General features: G+C 42.7%; 1 protein-coding gene across 4 annotated transcripts in view; it reads left to right on the plus strand.

Annotated features, from left to right (window-relative positions):
* LOC133017779 (nuclear receptor coactivator 2-like) overlaps positions 1-21,563 on the plus strand; it is a 48,480-nt gene that overhangs the window by 5,574 nt on the left and 21,343 nt on the right. For 3 of the 4 annotated variants that reach the window (XM_061083964.1, XM_061083967.1, XM_061083966.1), the window contains exons 1-6: positions 4,984-5,213; positions 13,980-14,090; positions 15,148-15,320; positions 18,112-18,215; positions 19,264-19,441; positions 21,129-21,317. In XM_061083964.1, the coding sequence (XP_060939947.1) occupies positions 13,999-14,090; positions 15,148-15,320; positions 18,112-18,215; positions 19,264-19,441; positions 21,129-21,317 (736 nt within the window). In that variant the 5' untranslated portion in view covers positions 4,984-5,213; positions 13,980-13,998. Of the gene's footprint in view, positions 1-3,284; positions 3,351-4,983; positions 5,214-13,979; positions 14,091-15,147; positions 15,321-18,111; positions 18,216-19,263; positions 19,442-21,128; positions 21,318-21,563 lie in introns of those variants that run through there. The other variant, XM_061083965.1, reaches the window with a different exon arrangement.

Genomic DNA, 21,563 nt, shown 5'->3' on the forward strand with positions numbered 1-21,563 from the left:
TGAATGACTCTAATTGTTGATAGAAAGATTTAGAATCGAGTCTAGAGACTTAGAAATCAACGACCGGAGTGTGAACATGATTGTTGTGGTTATTGTTAAATTGTAATTGTTATTACATGTGATATTGAGGAGTAAAAGTTGTCTTTTTCCAATATATTGGCTTAAGTATAAAACATTAAAATGTCTCTTAATGAAATCTAAGCGAAGGCCAAAGTGAAGTGAGGTTTCCCTCTCGTTCGGCCTTCATGGGTCAGTCTGCTGTCAATCAAACCTCGACACTGACATGACCACGCAGAGGAAGGATATCGTGGGCCGTCCCGTTGTTGAGAATTGTCGTGTCCCGGTGGTAAATACAACTACACAACTTTCAAGTGAGCAAACTGAGCCCAATCACGGCCTCAGAGCCTGACGCTGTGTGCAGGCAGGGACATTTCTACTTGCATGTGTGCTTGTGCAATTCACAAAGCAGTTGGGGTAGAGATTAGCTGTCCATCCCTCCCACACACACACACACACACACACAGAGACACACACACACACACACACTCTTACACACTTTGACGCGCACACATGCTGACACATGCACACATTTGCAGCTCTGAGCGGTGGCAGGTGCATGTTCAAGTGGTTGTATGGTTTTGAGTTGGCTGTGTCCAACTGGCTGGGAGGGTGTCTCTCTCTCTCTCTCTCACACACACACACACACACACACACACACACACACACACACACACACACACACACACACACACACACACACACACACACACACACACACACACACACACACATTAAGACACACACCAGAGGAAAGAGCAAGCAGATGTTTGGGCTTCTGTCCAAAAAACTTAGTTCTTCTTTTTAATACTTTTCTTTTGGTGTTGTCAGTAATCCTTTCCACACACACACATGTTTGTACAGCTATCTAGTGAGGACACTCATTGGCATAATGCATTCCCTAGCCCCTAACCCTAACCACCCAAACTATGAACCTAACCCTAACCTCATTCTAGCCCTAAAACCAAGTATGTCAGAAGGTGGGGACTGGCCAAAATGTCCCCACTTTCCCAAAATGTCCTCAGTCTGTATGTTGCAGCCTCAAAATGGTCCTCACAAAGATATCTGTACGAGAGCACACACTTCCTGTTTCTACCCTAATATGTGTAGGTGTTGCTGTGGCAACCCGGTCTCCTAGAAATCACGTTATGTACATGTAATACATCGATGCAGTAGCCACCGGATTATGTTAGCTTGTTACGTGTTTGGTAAATGGTTTTAATATTTATTAAAAGACAATGTGTAGATGACAGGTCTGGATCTAGTTCCCTGAAGTGTTCCAGCAGGTTTCCCTTAAAACTTTCATACTAAATTTAATTAACACATCTTCCGCAGAAAACTAAAAACACACCTCTTCCGACTGTACCTTTTAATAAAAAAAATAAATAAATAACCACTTTTGAAACTAACACTTTGGTAGCACTAAAATGGCACTTACCAATAGCACTTTGTAGTTTTGCTTGCGAAGAAAGTGTACTGTCTTGATTCTTGTTGTTCTGGGTTTGTTCCCTCGGGGTTGATGCACTTATTGTAAGTCGCTTTGGATAAAAGTGTCAGCTAAATGAAATGTAATGTAATGTAATGGGAAATTGCACCAATGTAGAAATCATCAGCTGCTGCGCTGAAATGAACTGACACTGTCAAATTCTCAATGAATGCAACAAGCTTCAGTTTTAGCAAATTAAAAGCGTGAAGAAGAGATAGAGTCGAAGTCATTGAAACGTGTCTAACTGAAATAAGAAAAGAAAGAAAATGGGGATGTGGTTCACTGGAAAACATGTGATATTTCCTGAAAAGATGAGTTTTCTCTAGGTTACATAAGTTAAGTGGGACGGCGCTCAGCGAGCAGGTAGAGCCTCTTAGTGTTTTTGCTCAAGGGCTCCGCAACACAACATGTGATCTCGTGTTCTGACTTTTCAGTGGGGAAAATAAAAGTTAAAGATCTTTTTAAATGCTTCATAAAGTAAGTTTCCCTCTCAGCTCAGCTGTTCAAATAAAGTTTGTTTCGTAAAATCCGATGTTTGTGAGCCGGCGGGGTGAGAACTGGATGAACCCGGACCGGCACCACACCGGCCCGGGTCAAACCTCACGGCGTGAAGGAGGCTTCAAAACACTCTGACTCGTCCCCTCAGGCAGGGTCAGTGTCTGGGAAAAGCAGCAGGTCTTCTTGTTATTGTGGGCGAGAGTGAGACATCCAGCACAACCAGTGGGTTAGGTTTGAGGTGAAAGTCACACAAATTGTTTTACACTGTAAAAACTCAACGGTGCATTTATCAAACACACACACACTCCCATACATCCGATCCTGGGTGTGTCCTCCGAGCCGTGCGTGATGACAGGGGGATTCCTGTGGAGCAGCGAGGTGACGCGTCTGTGGAAACTGAATATTATTCACTTCAGCGTTTCAATATGACCTGTGAATACATAAATCTATTCATCATGGACAGGAAATGTAGTTTAGCAGTCCTGGGAAGTGTAAAGACAATAAGCGGGGTTACATCCCCAGGTTATCCTAGCGTTTGCTTTCATAGTAAACATTTGGAATGCAGAATTTGAAAGACGCGCTCACGTTAGATGACGTCAGATTGTATTGCATCATGGGAAGTTTAGGCTGGTGAAATAAGATTAGATTGAACCTTTATTGCGGAATAGTGGAATTCCAATTTTACTCAGTGGCTTAAACAAGCAGTAGTTAACAGGGAAATGTAGTAAGGAATAAAGAGTGCACACCTCCCTTTAATAAGACCCTAAAGACGCCTTATGAAAACAAAATTAAATTCCCTAGATCCAGATTTTTATTTGGATCATCTCCAAATTTATTAAAGTATTTTTGGAGAAATCATCAAAAATTTTGGAAAACGACCCAACTTACAAACTTATCCTGGATCCGCCCTCTGATCCAAATCTGCACCAAAATGTTACAGATTCTTTCTTGGACCCTTTTACATCCGTCCACCAAGGTTCGTTGAAATGTAGTTTTTGCGTAATCCTGCGAACTAGCAAACAAACAGATGTCGATGAAAACCGAAATACAGCGCAGCGATATCCACAGCTGAGCCCCGCCCACAAGTTGACATGATTGGTTTCTTAGGTTTGTGACATCACAAGCTCTGGTTGTTTGAATCTTTTATTTATTTTTAATCGAAACTCAAAACCGAAACATGTTAATATGTTTAGAAGCTTGACCTCACATTTCAATCGCTGTTCTTCTTTTATGTGTTTTGCAGACGGTGCAGATTGATGTCAAAATGTAGCACTTTGTGGATATTTACCCAGGATGCTTTGCATATGAGGTAAGTGAGCTCATTCAATTATGCCAAATCATTTCCTTATTGGTCTGGTCTTCCTTTACCTTGTTTCCTTTACACCTAAAATATAGTTAATAACAAAATGCTGGTGTTCTGCATCTGGTCACTTAATTTACAGAGTTAATTTGGTAATCTCTAAATCAGCAAGGGGGATTAATAAAAATATGTTTATGATGATATAAATATGAACGCAAACATTTCAATTAGTTTGAAGCACTCAAATTGAACTCAAATTGGATTCACACATCGTCAGTCGGTAAAACCAGAGTGATGCAGTCGCTCTAAAGGAAAAAAAGAATCAGAATTAGAAAATGACGAGTCAGGTTATGAGAACTGAGAAATTATGAGAAACAAAGGTTGAGAAATACTTTATACACTGAAGCATCAAACCTAGTTCACTGCAACAGGGACGTCCTGACATAACAACACTGGAAGTGAAAGCAGAGAAAGGTGTGTGTGTGTGTGTGTGTGTGTGTGTGTGTGTGTGTGTGTGTGTGTGTGTGTGTGTGTGTGTGTGTGTGTGTGTGTGTGTGTGTGTGTGTGTGTGTGTGTGTGTGTGTGTGTGTCTGCGTACGCGTGTGTGTGTCTGTGTGGCCTGTAAAACACATCTGCTTCCACCAGCACTTAGAGCTTTTGTCATTTTCAAAATGACCTCTCGCTCTCTCTCTCTCTCTCTCTCCCTCTCTCTCTCTCTCTCGCTCGCCCTCCGTTGTGTTTACTGCCATCTCACTTGGAGTGAGGCTGATTATCAAAGCAGCGACGAGGCTTATTATGTAAAAACTGAATGCACAGTAACAGTCTTTGTCTTTCTCTGTCCCTTGTCGGCTTTACTGTTTCTGACAGGCATCCACTTGCTTTTATTTTGAAAGTTTGCGGACAAGGGGAAAGCTCTAAAACTGTGGTTACTTATGAAAATGCATGAATATATATTTTTTTATTCTTTTAAATGTAGCATTGAGAAGATAGACAAAGTAAATGAGGACTCAAACTGCTCCTGCTAACGTGTGATAGCGTCGTCACTCATAGATATTAAATGAATCCAAAATATCCAGGATACATTTTCATATCATGAGAATGAAAATGAAAGTTAACCATCAGCGGCTTTGTCAGGTTAAAAATAAAACACTTGCATCAAACATCAGTGTGATAAGAAATACCTAAAATAATCATCTTTGAGAAAATGTTATTTGACATGTACTCTGACTTTTTTTGCTCGGTCCATGTCCCATTTGCTAACATGGAGGACTGCTTTATATTTTTTTACTTTAACAAATACAGTACAATCATCGCTTTCTGTGTAAAAAATGTCATTGAATAATAATCAGCTCTGCCACAACGTGTAGCTTCAGTTGAAAATACAAGATCAACAGGTCATGTAAATCATTGTGGCTGTAGCTGTGAGACATGGAGGGTTTTTTTCTGCCCATCGGCTAACAAGAGGGAGGAGTGTGTGTGTGTGTGTGTTTGTGTTGTGGGAGGAGACATGGAGGAGCGGTGTGTGTGTGTGTGTGAGTGTACATGATGGGGGAGGGGACAGAGAGAGAGAGAGAGGGAGGGAGGGAGAGAGAGGATTTGTGGCATGTAGTTTGTCAGCTGTCATTAGGCACAGATGACACACACGCACACACACACACACACACACACACACACACACACTGAGCTATCCGGCAAGAGGAAAGAGGGGAAATACAGAACGAGTGTGCATTCATGGTGTGTGTGTGCGTGTGTGTGTTGTGAATCAGTTGTGTTGACTGTGTACATGGAGTGAAGACCAGTGCGTCCGCCCGGCCGGCATGGGAGGACTGGCCGGCTCTGGACTTGTTATGGACTGGTTGAACCGAAGCAGAGGTAAGTGCCTGTCGGGCTCTTCTTCTCCTCTCTGCTCAGTAACAGATGGAAAGACTCCATCCGTCAGGTGGGGACACTTTATTATCTACATTCATATTTTAAATGTTTTTAAATGTCCCAGAGCAGCTGCTGAATTAAATCATATCTCTCTCTCAACTAAAACAAAATGCAGGCTCTGTTTTAATCTGGTTTCTACAAACATTAGTTGTTAGTTATTGTGTTGATTTGTCTGTTAATCAATGAGAAATGCCCACTTAGGTGTTAATATTATTTAGGATTGTGATAATTACTTTTATTTTATTTCTAAATCGCTAATTTTTCTGCTTTATAGTTCACATATTATTGAGTATATGTGGTCATAATGGCAGCGTTCTTATTCTGTCTGTTTATGAGCAGACTGTGATGGGTTTGATGCTCACAGTGTGACTGTCTTAGTCAGAGGTGGACTTTGAGCTGCCATGTATTATTGTGGTTTTGACACTGTGTGTATGTGTGTGCGTGCGTGTGTGTTTGGGGGAGTGGTTGTGAATGACGGACTCACACACACACACACACACACACACACTCACTCACACAGAATGCACAGTCAGCAGGCCAGTAGCTGCTCTGTCACCTGAGGTCTAACCAGACAACTGTTAACTCACTTTGCTCGGCCTCAACAACAACTGTTGTCCACACTCGTCCAGAGAGAATCCACTGTACACACTGTACACACAATCCTGAGCAAACCAGTGAGAATTCCACAGATAAATCGGTTGATGAGCTTCATAACACACAAACAAGTTCACCCGTTCAGAACTTTCCAGTTCCTGTGTGTCACGCGTTGTTCTTTGTTTTTTTTTTGCCTACACACGATGTCTCCAGGAGTTAAAGTTTCCTAAAAAACAACAGAGTTTCTATTCCCACAAAGAGAAACACACACACATGTTGTGTCACATGTCTACCCTCTTTTGAGGATTTGTGCACAATGTGCCCACATAGTGTTGTTTTGTGTCGTCGCCCCGGCTGTGACTGTATGTTAATTTTCACACCAATACTGGCCGCCCCCCCCCCCCCTGCAGATAAGTCATTCAGTGAGCTGAAGGTGGAGTTTGACCTCTCTGCCAGCAGAACCATGACAAACTCCCGCAGTGTGTCAAAGTGTTTTTGCTTTCATTTCATGTCACGTTAGTTTTCTCAAGCTGTGGATCAGGATCTTGCAGAGTCATTATATCATATCAGTCATTAGACGTGTAGATATCCAACTTTAAGGGCGTAATAATAACCACCCGAAACCCAAAGGACAAATCATAGTCAGAATCTGTAAAAAAAGGAAATATTCTTCAGGTTCTGACAAATTTTCAATGGTTTGAATTAATCATGTGTAACATTTTTAAGATTGAAATAGTTATTTGTCCTCAAAATCCCTTTATTCTACTCTTAAATGTTATATTCTTTGACAATCTTTCCCGGAATAACTCGAGTTTCGATTTAGTTTATTGTGAGTGATTTATTGCACTTTATGAGTTACTTGCCATGGTTGTACTTGGGGTTTCAGAGCGTTAAATATGTTTCTTCATAGAGGAAACATATTTAACTTTGCACAGGTCTTGCTCAGCGTAAGCATGGACTCGGGTTTTCAGTCAACATTTACCTGCAGCTGGATGAGAGGACGGAGAAATCACGCTCAGGAGTTTGTGTCCACATGTGTCCACTGTCCAAAGTAAGGAGACGAGAGAGGGCGAGTGTCACTGAGGAAAAACAAAGCTCTCTCTCTCTCTGTCTCTGTCTCTGTCTCTGTCTCTCTCTCTCTCTCTCGCTGTCTCTCTGTCTCGCTGTCTCTCTGTCTCGGTGTCTGTCTCTTTCTCTCTCTCTCGCTGTCTCTCTCTCTGTCTCGGTGTCTGTCGCTCTTTCTCTCTGTCTCTCTCTCTGTCTCGGTGTCTATCTCTTTCTCTCTCTCTCGCTGTCTCTCTCTGTGTCTCTGTGTCTGTGTCTGTCTCTGTCTCTCTCTCTCTAGCTGTCTCTCTCTCTGTCTTGGTGTCTCTCTGTGTCTCTGTGTCTGTCTCTGTCTCTCTCTCTCTCTCTCTCTCTCTCTCTCTCTCTCTCTCTCTCTCTCTCTCTCTCTCTGTCTCTCTCTCTGTCTCTCTCTCTCTGTCTCGGTGTCTCTCTCTGTGTCTCTCTGTGTCTCTCTGTGTCTCGCTGTCTCTCTCTCTCTCTCTCTCTCTCTCTCTCTCTCTCTCTCTCTCTCTCTCTCTCTCTCTCTCTCTCTCTCTCTCTCTCTCTCTCTCTGACTGTGTTTTTCCATGCGTGTTCAAGGGTCCAGAGGTTTAACCACTGGACAGATTTGGGGCACTGTACTATAGAGTGTGTGTGTGTCTGTGTGTGTGTGCGTGTACGTGTGGTTCAGTAGTTCTTGTAGTATGCCGTCAGGAGACGAGGTACTTTTGTGTTAGCTGTCGAGTTCCTGGGACCCATTCCATCATTCACACAGTTCTCATTCATATTGATAAGTTTCTTTATTTGTTTACAATTTTGCCTCAAGACACCGGACACATGTTGGTTAAGTGAGAGAGAAAATCATCACTGGGACTTCTGTGTAAATCGGTGTATACAGGAAATATCAGCCGGAGCAGGATTGCTGTGTGTGTGTGTGTTTGTGTGTTTGTGTGTCTGTGTGTGCACATGCGCAGATCTATGCATACTCACAATTGAATTAGCATCTGGGCAGGCATGTACAGTGTTATTGATTCCGGTCTATAATCAATCAGGCTCTCACATTACAGAGTAGAGTAATGAGCAGCTGTGGGATGAGCAGCCTGCAAACAAACCATCTGTAACCAGTTTAAAGGAATAAAAACCATTTCTCCTCCGGTTCTGTGATGTTTAACCGTCGCTCCGTTGATGCACTTTGAGTTTCTGATTCTCTCCCTCGTCTTCTCCCGGTTAATTTCCCAACGGAGTTCTGGGGACGACTGTTCGTGGCTGATTCAGTTATTGCTCTGTAGAGAAGAAGTTTCTAATTAGAATCATCCGGATCTGAATTGTTTGTGCGGTAGCGCCGGTCACCTGCACGTCCCTCACTTAGCTGTGGCTCCAGCTAAGTTAAGCTAAGTTTACAATGTTGATGATGAGATTAAAAACAAACACATTTCTAAACGGGATCACACTCAGGTGAGACAAAATTAAACGTTTGACCTCTGATGTCACGCAAACACCAATTAGTCTGCGTCTGTTTAGGCAGGGGAGGGTGGCACCGGTGGAAGTGGGTCAGTCCACGTGTGCAGCTTGAATTTAGAGGGGACTCGCTTCTCCACACACAGAAAGGTGTTTGCTCTCCATTCCAGCACACCAGTGTAAGGAGCCTTCGGAAACTTTGACAACAATTCAACAGAATGGGACCGGGCTGCCAGGTGGCAGGAGAGGGCAGCTGCTGAGTCGTCATAGTCCCCAAATATATGTCCCCATTTCTTGGGGTAGTTTAGGAAAAGAGAATTGATTATTGTTTAAAAAGTTGTCAGGACGATCCAGTTCTCAAATATCAATAAAAACAAAAGTGTTTCACAAAAGAGAAAGAGATCTTAGACACTGGAAGTTGTCAGTCACAGCTTCAGTTAAGTTACTGGTTTTTACCTAACCTCCTCAGAGATGATTCACTTTATTTCAAACTGTGGATTTTGTAGTATTTGTTTGTATTGCTCTCTGGCAGAAATTGTAGTTTTGTCATTAAATAGTGTTGTAAGAGTTTTATTTTCACCAAGATTGAATCATCCATATCCATAAACTAAACAAATCAGATTCTAAATCAGTGTAAAGTTTTCATATCAGACTTAAACAACACAGTTTGGAACAAGGTGTTTGAAATGAAGATGCAGGTTTGAGACCTCCTGCCGAGGCCACAGGTCAGATGTGACTCGGCACTTTGCTGCGTCCCCTCCCCCCCATTCTCCCCCATTTCACTCTTGCATTTGTCAATTTAGAGGAAATGCTCAGAAAATATCCCAAAACCAAGAATTAGGTGTTTAGCTGTACAGTACCACAAAGTTGGAGGTCGCTTCTTGATGGCGGAGATTGACGAGGGAGTAAAAATCGCACTTAAAGTTAAGTTTTCATATATTTGTTCTGAGCCTGAGCCAAGTTGTAGTTACCTCGATGTTGTCTAAATCCAGCTAGATCAACAAAATGCTTGTTGTCCCTGGCAACAGGCGGTAAGCCACCGACCATAAAGCCACCAGCTCAGAGGAGCATCACCGTGGCACCGCACAGCAGAGATGTGCACAAAGAGATTGGGCGTATTGACGTGGACACACACACACACACACTGTCATATGTTGCCGGCCCTTCAGTGTCGGAGAAGCCAGTGTTCTTAATCCAGGTATTAAATCTACTTTATGTCTGTGTGATGGAAAGGGTTTGAGGGCTCAGACTCCGGCCTTGAGAGAAGCTCAGGAGCCGGAGGGAGGAGGGTCCCACCTCTCGGGCGCCGCTGGCGTGTTCATCAACAGCAGCAAACACACAATGTGTTTCCAGGGCTCCTCAGAAAATACAGACAACCAAAGCCCGATAACACCTGCTCAGTTCAGATCAGAAGAGAGTTGGAAAAGTTGATATACAACCCAATTAAACCTTAGGACTCAAAGATGTTCACACCTGAATGAATAGCGTCAAATATGTTTATTTTATTGAATTTAAATGTGTTAAAATCCTGCATGTGGTCTCTATTATGGAGTGGAAACAATAAATGAGACTTTATTCATGTACTCTTGGGATAAAAATTAAATAAATAACCACCCAGGAGATGTGCTGTGTTTTTAGATATGACAACAAAGGTTTTTCCACTATCCCTGAAAAACACATTAGCCTTAATTTTCATTATGTAACACTGCATTGTGTGTGTGTTTGTGTGTGTGTGTGTGTTCAAAACCTCAATTGTTATGGAAGCTGTGGTCTGACGATGACTCGTTTCTTTTACACCAACCCTGCGTTTTACCTCCATGACAACTATCACTCTGCTTTAGGTCTTGCACTTGTTTTCATCTTCTCAGCCGTTTATTCTGATCATCGCCTTGGACGGTATTTCTCCTAATTGTCCGGACTCCATTTGCAATCCTGCCTTCTGTTTGTGTGGCGTTTTATTTTTCATAATTACTGCTGAATAGGTTGCACAGCTTTGTTTATCTCCCTCCTCCCATCTGACCTCCAGCTGGCTGTAACGTGACACCTACCTGCTCCCGGTCACATGTCACATACCAGGAAGTGGACACTGCAGGGATATTCCCTGAAAGCTGAACAGACCACAACAATGGTTTATACTTAAATAAATGACAACACACCTGAACACAGGCAACAGGATGTATCTATGATTATGCTACTTTAAAAAAGACTGCAATCTATATATGATGATATTCTTTATTAGGATTGAGTGATTACTGATGTGTACGAGACAATCATGAATCACAGCTCCATCCTGAAAGTGCTCTGTTGCAGTTAGTGAAAGAGAATTGAGAACCCAGCACCTGTCAGAGCCTCACCCTGTCGCCGCTGGTTTTTTCAGAAACCCAAAACAAAGACGTGGAGCAGCGATGGTTTCCATTGACGACAGAGTCCACTTAAGCAGGCTGTGGTCAGCCCTCAGCTTTAATTCCTTAATGGCTGGTTTGACCCTCTGGCCTCGTCTCTTCTCTGCAGCTCAAATTGTTTTTACATGGCTTCACTTTGTGGAGCTCTTGGCTCCTGATTGCATTAGTATTGGGCTGAACGGGCTAAAGGCTTTTGTCGCAGGCTACATTAGTGTTAATTCAGTGTGTGTGTGTGTGTGCGTAAGGCCATATGTGTGTCTTCATCTGTGTTTTCGTTTGTGGACCCATGTGTAACTACCTGAGACATTGATTGAAGTATATAAATCATAATAATCTGCTGTTCACCCAAAGCTGAGACCTCCCCTTCAGTTTCAACGTTTTAATGTTTTTTTCAGTGATTCTCAACTTTTACATTTTAAAGTGCAGTTTAAAAGTATATTCAATGTTCACTTCAGCCCGTAGCCTTATTGTACTACATTATAACTCGATTTCGGGGGTGATTGAGAAGTTTTGGCTTCATCTGTAGGAAGCTGTCTCTTTTGATTCAGTTTCTGTTTGAGTCAGTTTATTATTGTGAAGCTTTATGACCTGATAATAATAAGATGTTACTCTGTTGTGTGCTTGGGATATGTGTTTGTTGATGTAGCCCTAAAAACCAAGTGAGTAGAGGAGGAGAAAATCAAGGAGAGGAGCCTGGAACTGGTTTTCTAGTTCAGTGAAACAAGTGGGTTCGCTCAACTCCGAGGCCTCAAGCTAATTCAAAGCTGTTTCCTCTGGAGCACAGTTGTTATTCAGTGTTTTGTCGATGACAGTCAGACTCATAAAACAAACTCAATCTACGAAAGATAAGAGGAAGGAAAACATAAAGTTTTGTCTCGACACAATACCTTGTATGTCTAAGGCTTTGTTTCCTACAAGTGAGTTCAAGTTGTGGTCTAACCTCTCAGTTGGACTTCATCCACCTTCCGCCGCTGGTGGACTGACTGACAGACATCAGCGTCCCAGCACCACGCTGCTAGCATGGCTAACATTGGGGTCACATCAGGACGTGTTGCTAACTGAATGACTGGTGATGATAACAGCTGATTAACAGGGTCTCTCCTTGCATCATGGGAACTCTCAGCACAACCAGATCCAGAGACTCCACTCCACCTCATGGCCTTTTTCTCTTATCCTTAATTCTTATTTGTGAGCATCAGATGCCAGTTTCCTTCCCTATGTGTCTCTCCCCCACCCCCGACAGCCTCTTATCACAACATTCATACTTGTTTGTTTTTTTTAACAATATTTTTTATTGAAGTTTCAAGTGCATTTCAAACTTTATGACGAATTTACAAACATTTTCATTTATATCCCCTCGAACAGCCGCTCATTCACACAGACAAAGAAAAAGAAAGAAATAAAATGGCAACAGACATCAAACTAATGGAGTAAAAAAAAAAAAAAAAGGCAGGATCATTTCATAACCTGTTGTTCAGTCAGTGTTATCCGTTTCATTGGTCAAAAATGACATAAATGATTCCCAAATACAAGCAAACTCCTACTGTTTACTTTTAACAATGTATGTCAATCTCTCCAGTCCAAGACAAGTCATCAACTCCTTCTTCCATATTGCCAGTGATGGTGGTTCTACATTTTTCCAATATAGTGCAATCACTCTCCTTGCATGGAGAAAGTCCACAGTCACATTCACACTTGTTGATTTGACGTCAGTGTGAGAAAATGTTTCCCGACGAGCTGAACCCGGTTTATTTCCCTTTGCTCTCTGCCAATTTACCTTTCATACATCTTTTATAGTTTCCTTCACCTATCGTCCCTTTTCTCTTTGTGCTTCTCACAAGCTCCTCTCTTCTCTCTCCCTGTTGTTCTCTCTCTCTCTCTTTTCCCTCTCTCTCTCTCTCCCTTATCCTGGTTTCCTGCCTTCATCTGCTCAGTATCAGCCCCACAGACTGTCTGTTATGTAATGGTCAGGTGACGTGGTCAGGTGACCGGCTGCCCTGACAGCCACAGCTTCTAACTGCCACTCTGCCTCTTCAGTGATACAACCGTTTGTCGTCTTCGAAAGCCACAACATGCTTTTAGTGAATCTGGCACTTCCATCTTTTTGATTTCCTGATGTCTATTTGAGAAAATCCTCCTGTCAAAGTCCCATCAGGAGACAAAAGGATTTCGCCTACACTACAGAAACAAAACTTAAACATAAAAGCTAGCAGGTATCGATCGATCTGACTGATTGATCATTTCACATCGGCAGTATTGACTTCCTTATTGTGTAGATATCTGCCGATTTTCGATCTTGTTGGACCAGCGCTCATATGATTGGATTTGATGCTGTGTTTGTGTTGAAGCACATGCGATAGAAATTATTAATTCAGTCCAAGAAGAGAAATCAAATTCTCTCTTCGTCAAAAACACCATAAAAATCTGACCTTAAGAAAGAGAAGGAATAAAACATAAAATCAATAATCCTATTTAATGCCCCCTGGAGGTTGACCGCAGTAGAGGTCATATCTGCAGGACTTTGATTCTGGGTTAGGGTTATGGAGACAGTTTGGTTCTCGACCGACTGGCTCATGTTGAGGACGTCAGCTCTGACAACAGAACTCTTCATGGAAGAGCCGTTTGAATGCCTACATGAATTAGATATTTCTAACTGAGGCAATTATTGACACCTACTTCATTCCCACTGGGCCTCCCACATATTGCCAACGGGCACTTTATAATGGAACATTGTTTTCATGAGTCACGAACACGCTCTCTGTTTGATTATGCACCATTCACACAGGTTGTGTACATCTCCAGCACATGATGTATTCAGAACACTGTGGGGAAGAATGTTGTGAAGCTGGTGGAGCAGTGGAGAGGTTTTCAATTTACCAAGATGCTCTGTTGTAATTGAACCAGTGAATTTAGATCAATAGCATCCTCACTCTGGCACAGACTGAGCAACAATCAAAGGTTTAAAATGATCTATTTGGATGTATTTGAAATCAAAAGCCTAAAGGGAAGTTTGGCAACGAAATGAGAGTTAATTTGGAAGTAGCAGTCTGTTTCAAAATATGATTACGTCCCACTGCGGTTACAAAATCTCAGAGGAATTTCTGTCTCAACGCGACAAAATATCTCAGTGTGTTTTATGTTTGCTAATCGCTCATAATCCAGATAAAAAGCCTGTATGAATATCCTCATGGCTGTGTTTCTTTGGTTTTAGGTGCTGATATTTGCTGAAGATGAGTAGTGGGAGGGCGGACAGCCCGGAGCCCCCCCGAGGGGGAGAGTCTCTGAAGAGGAAGGACTGTCAGTCGGACCTCCTGGGACCCAGGTGAAGACCTTCATCCACACTCTCAATTACTGGTCCACAGTGGTGTACAAAGTACTTGAAAGCCATACTTGAGTAAAAGTACAGATATCTTACCTGAAAGTGACTTCGATAAAAGTTAAAAGTCACCCGTCAGAAAAATGACTTGAGTTAAAGTCTTAAAGTAGCTCATATTAAAGTACTTAAGTATCAAAAGTATCTGGTGTTGAAATGTACTGAAGTATCAAAAGTAAAAGTACAAGTACCAAAATTAAAAATGCAAAGTGCTTTTTATAGTAGTCCTATACAGACACAAAACAACCCAAAATGTTTCTCCTCAAGATTTATCTCAACTGACTGAAAAATTATAACAACAATATGCATATAATGTATATAATGTATAATTTTACCAATTTTGAACCCTAGATGCTGAGGTTCAAATATTAATGGACCAGTGCATCTGAACTTCTAGAGACAACAAAGAATTGTGCCTCTTGTGTCTGCCCAAGAACATTAATAAACCACAGTATAACCATAACCAAAAATCTACTTAAGTACAGTTATGAAGTATTTCAACTTCGTTACTTTCCACCACTGCTGGTCCACTGCCAAAATATTAACTCCGACTACCACATAGTGATTTTCTGTTCATCTTATCTATCTAAACACACTAACACATTCACAGACACAGTGACAGGACACATTTTGTGTAGGGACTGAGCTGAAGAGAAGAGGGAAAGAGGTCGAAGGACTTTGCAGGACAATTTAGAAAAATGCCGCCTCAGCATTTTCCGCAGACAGCGGTTCACATGAGAGCTAACAAGTGGTCTTGCTCTCACTGTTGGAGAGGATGTGTGAAGGTTGTAGTGACGATGCACTGACGTTATAATGAAGAGAATGTTTACTGCTCAGGTTGTTGTGAGGAAAAGATAAATTAATCAAGCCAGCACAGAGTTTGAGACGTGCACAGTTGCAGTCATGCATCCGCCTCAAGTGTCAAACTGCAGATATCCAGCTTGTGCATGTAAAGAAAACGTCTTCACTTAACCATTAAACTTAAAATCCCCTCCCTGTGCGGCAGCCCGAAGAGGAGCACCGAGAGGAGGAACCGGGAGCAGGAGAACAAATACATCGAGGAGCTGGCCGAGCTGATCTTCAACAACATCAACGACATGGACGACCTGAACGTCAAGCCGGACAAATGTGCCATCCTCAAGGAGACGGTGAAGCAGATCAGGCAGATCAAGGAGCAGGGTGAGGATCCAGTTCTTTATAAAGCTTTAAATAATGATGATGAAATTATGTATCATCAGGAAACTTAAATTGACGTATCCTTAAAGTAGTTCATATGCCATCTGCTCAAAGTCGATAACGATGACAGATATTTTTATTGAACATTCATCTACTTAAGCGGAGACGACATGAGTTGTGCAAAGTTTAGCCAAATTTTCTTTTTCTCTCACAACTATTTTGCAATGAAAGAGGAGCTTTATTCTCCCAACCACAATCACGGGTGGGGGGGGGAGTGGAGAATGTGGTTGTTGCAGTGAGTGAGGACTCTTCAGTCATCGTGTGATTTAATCGAGTTCAGCAACGCAATCGCATCAACGGAGGAACTGATGAGATGATTTGGGAATTACTCCTCCACAAGTTATAGTGAAAACAAACGGAATATTAAAGATTCCATCAAGCATCTTTAAAAACTTGTCTCTCTTCTCCTTTCCTTCCCTACCATATCCGCTCCTTTCCTTCATTTGCCATCATGTCCTTTCCTTTTTGCTTTCCTTCATTTGCCATCTTTCCTTCCCTCTCCTTTCCTCTTTGTCCTTTCATGTTATGTTTCTTCCTTTTCTTTTCCTTTCCTGTTCTCTCCTCCCTCACTTGTCTCTCTTGTCCTTTCCTTTCCTTTTTGCTTTCCTTCATTTACCATCTTTCCTTCCCTCTCCTTTCCTTCTTTTCTCACCATGTCCTTTCCTTTTTGCTTTCCTTCATTTACCATCTTTCCTTCCCTCTCCTTTCCTTCCCTACCATATTCGCTCCTTTCCTTCTTTTCTCACCATGTCCTTTCCTTTTTGCTTTCCTTCATTTACCGTCATGTCCTTCCCTCTCCTTTCCTCTTTGTCCTTTTATGTTATGTTTCTTCCGTTGTTCTTTTCCTTTCCTTTCCTGTTCTCTCCTCCCTCACTTGTCTCTCTTGTCCTTTCCTTTCCTTTTTGCTTTCCTTCATTTACCATCTTTCCTTCCCTCTCCTTTCGTCCCCTACCATATCCGCTCCTTTCCTTCTTTTCTCACCATGTCCTTTCCTTTTGCTTTCCTTCATTTACCATCATGTCCTTCCCTCTCCTTTCCTCTTTGTCCTTTTATGTTTTGTTTCTTCCGTTGTTCTTTTCCTTTCCTTTCCTGTTCTCTCCTCCCTCACTTGTCTCTCTTCTCCTTTCCTTTCCTACCATACCCGCTCCTTTCCTTCTTTTCTCACCATGTCCTTTCCTTTTGCTTTCCTTCATTTGCCATCTTTCCTTCCCTCTCCTTTCCTCTTTGTCCTTTCATGTTATGTTTCTTCCGTTGTTCTTTTCCTTTCCTTTCCTGTTCTCTCCTCCCTCACTTGTCTCTCTTGTCCTTTCCTTTCCTTCATTTACCATCTTTCCTTCCCTCTCCTTTCCTCCCTCACTTCTCACTCCTCTTTCTCTTGTCTCACCTTTCCTTTCCTCCTTTCCTCCTATTCTCTCCCTCCCTCCTCTCATCATCTCCCTCCCGTTTTGTCCTCTGCCAGTCGGTGTCCACATGTTGTTGCACTGTTTGTGACTGTAAGACAACAGCTGAATAAACACACACGCCCGCGTACACACACACACACAAAAAATGTTTCATCCCGTTTGTATTGCATGAAATAACAAATTAAAACCACACTTATCAGAAATGTAAGAACTTTAACATACATCATTGTCATAAGAACTGCTAAAAACCACAGAACACATCTTTGAGAAAACAATTATTCTACATTTGAGCCGATGTCCCGTCTATTAACATGGAGGTGGTAAGGTTATGACCTGTACTGTAGCCAGCCACCAGGGGCTGATCGAGTCACCTGGACATCACCTCTGCGTATTGTGGTCATCTTTAGAGTTAAGTTGTTGGAAGCACACATCTCTGACGGCGGATGAGTTGTGTGTTGCTCAGTTGTGCAGATTGGATCAAGTGCAAAGTTAGATTTTGTGTTTCACAGGGATTTTCCTCTCTGTGCCCGATGGTTGACGACGTTCACATAAAAACCATTCCCGTGAATCCCCGTTCAAACACACGCAGCCTGTGGAAACACAACGACCACATTGAACCGTGTTGTTCAGAAAGCCGGCGCTGTGACTTTAACGCTCCTCCACCTACATGACAGGCGCAGCGGGCTCGGCAGTGACAGGGTTTAAGGGCTGATGACTCTGTACAGCTCTGGTCCCACAACAGGAATGTGAGCTATGTGGCCTAATGGGGCCATGGGAGGCTTAACAGTCCAGTGGTACAAGCAGGGAGGAGAGAGGAGACCGGCCTCTAATATGACTCTAAATGTGTGTAATGCACCGTGCGTTAACTTGGCCGATACCTGCTCCCTGTGACATCCCAGGCACTCAGACCTGCGGGTTTATCACCACGCTGCTGGAAGACGGTGGTTTAGAGCTGACGTTATTATGAGGTTAAACGGAGGTTAAGTGATGTGTGTAATCAATGAAAAGTCCTTGTGTATATATATATATAACTCAAAGTGTGTTGCTGTATTTTTGCCTGAAGGCGAGATGAATATGTGTGAGCATTGAATCATTTTCTAAGAAGCTGAGATTTATTTTCCAGGGAAACTAACAAACAAACGTGTGTTTTGAATTTCAGCCTGAACTTTTGACCTCCCATCAAAAACATCACTATATTCAACAAATTCCTCAAAACACATTGTCAAGGATTTGCTTTCTTTTTTATAAAATATGTGTTTTATTTCACTTATTGAAGAAAAGGATAAATAAAGGCTCTTCACTCCTCCCGTGTTTCTCGTTGTGTTTCACAGACAAAGCTCCGGTGGCGGATGCTGAGGAGGTGCAGAAGGCCGACGTCTCCTCCACGGGACAGGGCGTCATCGATAAGGACGCCCTTGGGCCCATGATGCTGGAGGTGGGTCACGACAGCAGTAACACAAAGCAGAACACAGGAGGAGGGGGAGGAGGAGGAGGAGGAGGAGGAGGAGGAGGAGGAGGAGGAGGAGGAGGAGGAGGAGGTGCAGCGATGACACAGAGAACGATGATTCATTTCTTTTGAGGCCACTGACCTGTACCTGACCACAACATTAGTTCGTAATCACGTTTTCACAAGTGACGCAACAGACTGCATCCGTCCAAATTAAGTCGTGCTCCTTCATCATCATCATCATCATCATCATCATCATCATCATCATCATCTGATAAGGAAATCTGTCGTCAGTCGGACGGCCAGCGTTTCGTCTACGTTTGTTATTCGAAACACGACTGAGGCGCCGATCTGACTTTAAATGGTGTTAAACTTTCACAGTCACAGAGAGATAAGAGTCCCCCTGGTTAGTGGCAGCGTCATCTAGCCTTCTGGAGTTTGTGTGTGTCTGTGTGTGTGTGTCTGTGTGTGTGTGTGTGCTGTCTTTACGGGCACGGGTGTGTGGTGACGTATAACATGACACCCGGTGAAGTAAATACCTGACTGAAAAGCCAGATTAGAATAGGAGAGAAGGAGGGTGGGCACCACACACACACACACACACACACACACACACACACACACACACACACACACACACACACACACACACACACACACACACACGGGATATAAATAGCTTTCATCAGCCGTATTATTGACAAAGGCTTGAAGCAAAGGTTCGATTCTATTCTACTCCAGCATATATTTACAGTAGTAGTTGTGTAGCTTGTGTAGTCATGTGTGTGTAAAGCTAAAGGACAAATCACAATCTGTACATATAGGTGGAAAATGCTGAGTAGACAGGAATGACAGAATGGAAACACACACACAAACACACAATGCATAAACACACAAATCAAAACAAACAATCCAGATTTATTTAAAAAGGGTGAAACTATTCTTATGTCTTCTGATCCTTCTATTCATCACTCTCTCTTCTCTGCCTCCCCTTTCCTCCCCCCCTCATCCCTTCCACTGACTCCTCCCCCCTCAGGCCCTGGACGGCTTCTTCTTCGTGGTCAACGTGGAGGGCAACATCGTGTTTGTCTCGGAGAACGTGAGTCAGTACCTGCTCTACCAGCAGGAGGAGCTGATGAACACCAACGTCTACAGCGTGCTGCACGTTGGAGATCACGCCGAGTTCATAAAGAACCTGCTGCCGAAGAGCATGGGTAAGAACCACAGCCGGTGAACCGGACCACAACTGATGGAGGTGTCCGTTCAGCTCCTTCATGTCGCAGAGGGGAAAGAGAACGTTTAGCTTCAGGGGGCTGAGTCCTCCGGAGGCAAATGCGTCCTTCCCTAGCTAAGGAATGAAGGATGCAGCGGGTGGATCCTTCTCCAATCGACCTATCCCAGGATTCATTGCACGCTGGTGGTGAAACTTAGCATCTAGCTCTGCAGAGGATTAATATGCAACAGTAAGAGCGAGACAAGCTGGTGACGCACATTTTGAAATCCTCCGTAGACCTGACTGACCGTTTGGGCTCCGCCTTAGTGGACTTCTTGGTCTTCAGATACTTAAACTTCATAAAACAAGTCCCCCGAAGGATACAGACCCTGAATTGGGACTAGGGTTGCAAAGGGGTGGAAAGTTTCCGGTAAATTTCCGTAAACTTTCCGTAAACTTTCCATGGGAAGTTAAGCTTGGGAATTTTGAAGAAAAAAAAAAAAGGCAATTAAACGCTGAGCAATAAAAACATCATTCAAAACTCTATTTTAAAGATGTATGGAACGTTGAGTTTCAACCCTCCACTGTGCATTCTTCCATCACATGCACAGATAACTCCCAGCATCCTTCACTCTACAGCAGGGCTATTGAGGCCTGCTGTAGAGTGAAGGACTAGTCAGGTAAGTTTCCATGATATTACTGGGAAAATATATTAGCATGCTGATTGAGGATTGTTCATCTGTTCATCTAGACTATTTCCATTCATTTATCCATCAATTGTTAAATATTTTTACAGACGATTCCAATTGTTTGGCTAACTATTTATATCTCTGGCATTGTATTAGTGTTTTCTTTCAAACTTTTTTCTCATCTTATTCTACAGAACAATGCCACGTGCACTATCTCATGTGTGGAGACATTTCACCCCATCCAATGTAGAAGGAAAGGCTGTGTACATTTGCAAATACTGTGCAAAGACCTATGTTAAGAATGACACAACGATGCAGAAGCATATAGTCAAGTGCCCAAAGTTTCCTCAGGACTCAAATCAGCCTATGACAAAACAAAATGTTTATATTTATGTCTGTATATGACAAGGTAAATACAGTTAGTATAAATTACCTACAACATTTCCAGTTTATTCCCGTTAATTCCCATGAAAAGTTTCCAAGTTTGAATATTCCCGGAATTTTGCAACCCTAATTGGGACCCAGCTCTAGTCTTTATAGCCCTGTAACACACTTGGAATTAATATGTGGTTTTTGTGATCCAATCTCAAGTGGACAGATCTAAGCACAGGTGTGAATATAGGTCCCGATCACGCCAGACCACGTGTCCACATTCTTTTAACAGTTTGAACACATATCTGTCCTGGGCCACATATGAAGAACCTCCGACTTCTCGATGATTTGTTAGATGAGCTAAATGAGCTTGACAGTATGAATAGGAAATGATTTCTTTAGCTAGATGATTGAGCTCCAACAGGCTTTATTAATATCTTATTGTTTTCCTCCTTCATCTTAGTTCACCCTTGTTGCGTCTCTAGTAGCAGGTAGTAGCTTTACCTGCCTTTTATACTATAATTTAGCTTTTCAGTTTCTCTGACTTCAACGCTGCAGTGCTTATATCTGTTTCTTACGACGTCGACTCCTTTGAATGTTCAGTCTCTGTGTTTCTCTGTGTTCCAGTCAACCATCGCAGCGGTGACCCCTCCCACAGGAACAGCCACACCTTCACCTGCCGCATGCTGGTCAAGCCTCACGTAGACGGAGACGATCAGCCGACCTCTGACCTGCAGGACACGGCGCCGCAGAAGTACGAGACCATGCAGTGCTTCGCTGTGTCCGAACCCAAGTCCATCAAGGAAGAGGGGGAAGGTACTGACTTTAACCCACATTGTCTTTTTCCACTTTGTGTCTCTCATTTAGTTTTTTCTTTCTTTCATTTTGTTTATTTTTCTCTCAGACTCTTTTCTATTCACCATATCTCTCCGTTTGTTTCTCTGACTTCTCAGTTTTGCCCTTCATCATAAAATCTCTTCTTCTGTCCCCATTTCCACCTCTGTCTCGACTTTCCGTCACTTTCCCATCACTCCATCCATCCCCCATCCTTCTCGTCTCTGG

Source organism: Limanda limanda, chromosome 13 (genome assembly GCF_963576545.1).
Source record: "Limanda limanda chromosome 13, fLimLim1.1, whole genome shotgun sequence".
Lineage (NCBI taxonomy): Eukaryota > Metazoa > Chordata > Actinopteri > Pleuronectiformes > Pleuronectidae > Limanda > Limanda limanda.